Below are 2500 nucleotides of genomic sequence, written 5' to 3' on the forward strand. Positions count from 1 at the left end.
TCAGACTCCCTCGAGAGCTCAGAGGAGTCCGATGAGTCAAGGGAGTTCCCGATTCGAAGGCCGCCCACGACTCCTCGACCAGTCACCCGACGCCCTGATTCCGACGAATCCGACGAATCGCGCGAAGGATACGTGTACAGGCCTCCCAAGACGCCCTTCGTTTCCACAACCCCAAGAGCAAGATATTCACCGCCTGACTCCGACGAATCTGACGAGTCTCGGGAGATCACGACCCCAAGGCCAACCACGACTCCACGCCCCGTGACAAGGCGTCCTGACTCTGACGAATCTGACGAGTCTGATGAGTCCAGAGAAGGATACGTCTACAGGCCTCCCAAGACTCCATTAGTCTTCCCCACCGCAAGACCAAGACTCCCACGCCCAGACTCTGATGAGTCTGATGAGTCTCGGGAGATCACGACCCCAAGGCCAACCACGACCCCGCGTCCAGTGATCCGACGTGTTGATTCCGATGAATCTGACGAGTCTGACGAGTCCAGAGAAGGGTACGTCTATAGGCCTCCGAAGACTCCTTTCGTCTCCACAACCGCGAGACCAAGGCTCCCGCGCCCAGATTCCGATGAATCCGATGAGTCTGCTGAGACAAGAAAGTTCCCAATTCGAAGGCCACCCAAGACTCTTCGACCAGTCACTAGACGCCCAGATTCCGATGAATCTGACGAATCGCGTGAAGGATACGTCTACAGACCTCCCAAGACTCCATTAGTCTTCCCCACCGCTAGACCAAGACTCCCACGCCCAGACTCTGATGAATCCGATGAGTCTGATGAGTCAAGAGAGATAATCACGACCCCAAGGCCAACCACGACTCCACGTCCAGTGATTAGACGTGTTGATTCCGATGAATCTGACGAGTCTGATGAGTCCAGAGAAGGATACGTCTACAGGCCTCCCAAGACTCCTTTCGTCTTCACCACCGCGAGACCAAGACTCCCGCGCCCAGATTCCGATGAATCCGATGAGTCTGCTGAGTCAAGAAAGTTCCCAATTCGAAGGCCACCCAAGACTCTTCGACCAGTCACTAGACGCCCAGATTCCGATGAATCTGACGAATCGCGTGAAGGATACGTCTACAGGCCTCCCAAGACTCCATTAGTCTTCCCCACCGCTAGACCAAGACTCCCACGCCCAGACTCTGATGAATCCGATGAGTCTGATGAGTCAAGAGAGATAATCACGACCCCAAGGCCAACCACGACCCCGCGACCGGTCACTCGGCGTCCTGACTCAGACGAATCCGACGAGTCCCGCGAAGGATACGTGTACAGGCCTCCCAAGACGCCCTTCGTCCTCACCACCGCCAGACCAAGACGCCCACGCCCGGACTCCGACGAATCAGACTCCCTCGAGAGCTCAGAGGAGTCCCTGGAAGTCCTCCGCGTCACGAGTCCAAGGCCGAGATACATCCCCCCGAAACCCCAGTCGTCCGAAGAGTCCCTGGAGACCCCGCCATCGCCTACGCCAAGAACTCGTTACGTGGCCCCCGAGTCTTCTGAGGAATCCCGAGAAGGAGGCTATCAATACACGCCGCCGCAGACTCCTTTAAACTTCCCGGTCCAGGAATCGACGGAAGCTCCTGGGACTCTCTACACGGCCCCAGAGCCACAGGAGTCCAAAGAGTCTCAAGAAGGATACGTGTACAATGCCCCCAGTGTTCCTTTTCCGTTCCCACAGTAAGCAATAGATTGACGTCTGTGTAAGATATCTTGATTTCACATTTATATACTTTCTTCTCTCTCTCTCTCTCTTCTTCTTCCTCATCTTCTTTTCTTAACCATTTTTAAGTGATCATTCTTATTCATCTTATTCCTATTCATCATCGTATACTTCTTCCATCTTCACTGCTCGAGATCCCTTCCAAGATTTGATGATTTTGATGATGATGAAGCACGATCTCATTAAAGTCATCAATTTCATTTAACTGAATGTGCGGAAAACGTAAATACAGTGAAACACGTGTGCTGAATTACGAAAACATTTGCCAAAATAGAAATAAAACATTTGCGGAAAACTAGATATACGTGTTACAACAGGCAAGACACATTCGCTTCCAAGGCTTGTTATTCTTTAGGTAGCTTATAAGGATTTTAAAAAAATGATAACAAATTATATTATTTATTACGCATATTTATATTTATTTATTGCTACGGCTTTCTCAATAAAGATAGATGAACCATATAGTTTTTTTCTTCCCACTGAAACGACTTATATAATCCCTTTCTCTCCCTTCTCTTCTTCTCTATCTTTCCTGCTTCTTCCCCCGAGTATCTCCCTTTATCCCTCCCTCCCTTCTTCCCATTTTTCTCGTCTTCCTCCCTCCCCCCTCTCTCCCAGCATGTAATCTTTAACTATATAATTGTTCTTGTATTTTATCCATCCGTCGATTTCCACGTTATGCTTCATATCGTATTCCAAAAACGTATTACATGTAACTGTAAAGCTCATATTGCTTCACTGTAAAGTCAAATAGGTGATAATA

The 2500-nt window shown here is 49.6% G+C and overlaps 1 protein-coding gene across 1 annotated transcript in view; it reads left to right on the plus strand.

The window, feature by feature from the left end:
• The window catches only part of LOC113806952 (nucleolar protein dao-5), a 10788-nt gene extending 8591 nt beyond the window's left edge, over positions 1 to 2197 (plus strand). The window contains exon 5 of the mRNA XM_070116689.1: positions 1 to 2197. This exon is cut by the window's left edge and continues 918 nt beyond it. Within this exon, the coding sequence (XP_069972790.1) occupies positions 1 to 1698 (1698 nt within the window). The 3' untranslated portion in view covers positions 1699 to 2197.
• Positions 2198 to 2500: the final 303 nt, after the last annotated feature.

This window comes from Penaeus vannamei, chromosome 39, assembly GCF_042767895.1.
Source record: "Penaeus vannamei isolate JL-2024 chromosome 39, ASM4276789v1, whole genome shotgun sequence".
NCBI classification, from domain to species: domain Eukaryota; kingdom Metazoa; phylum Arthropoda; class Malacostraca; order Decapoda; family Penaeidae; genus Penaeus; species Penaeus vannamei.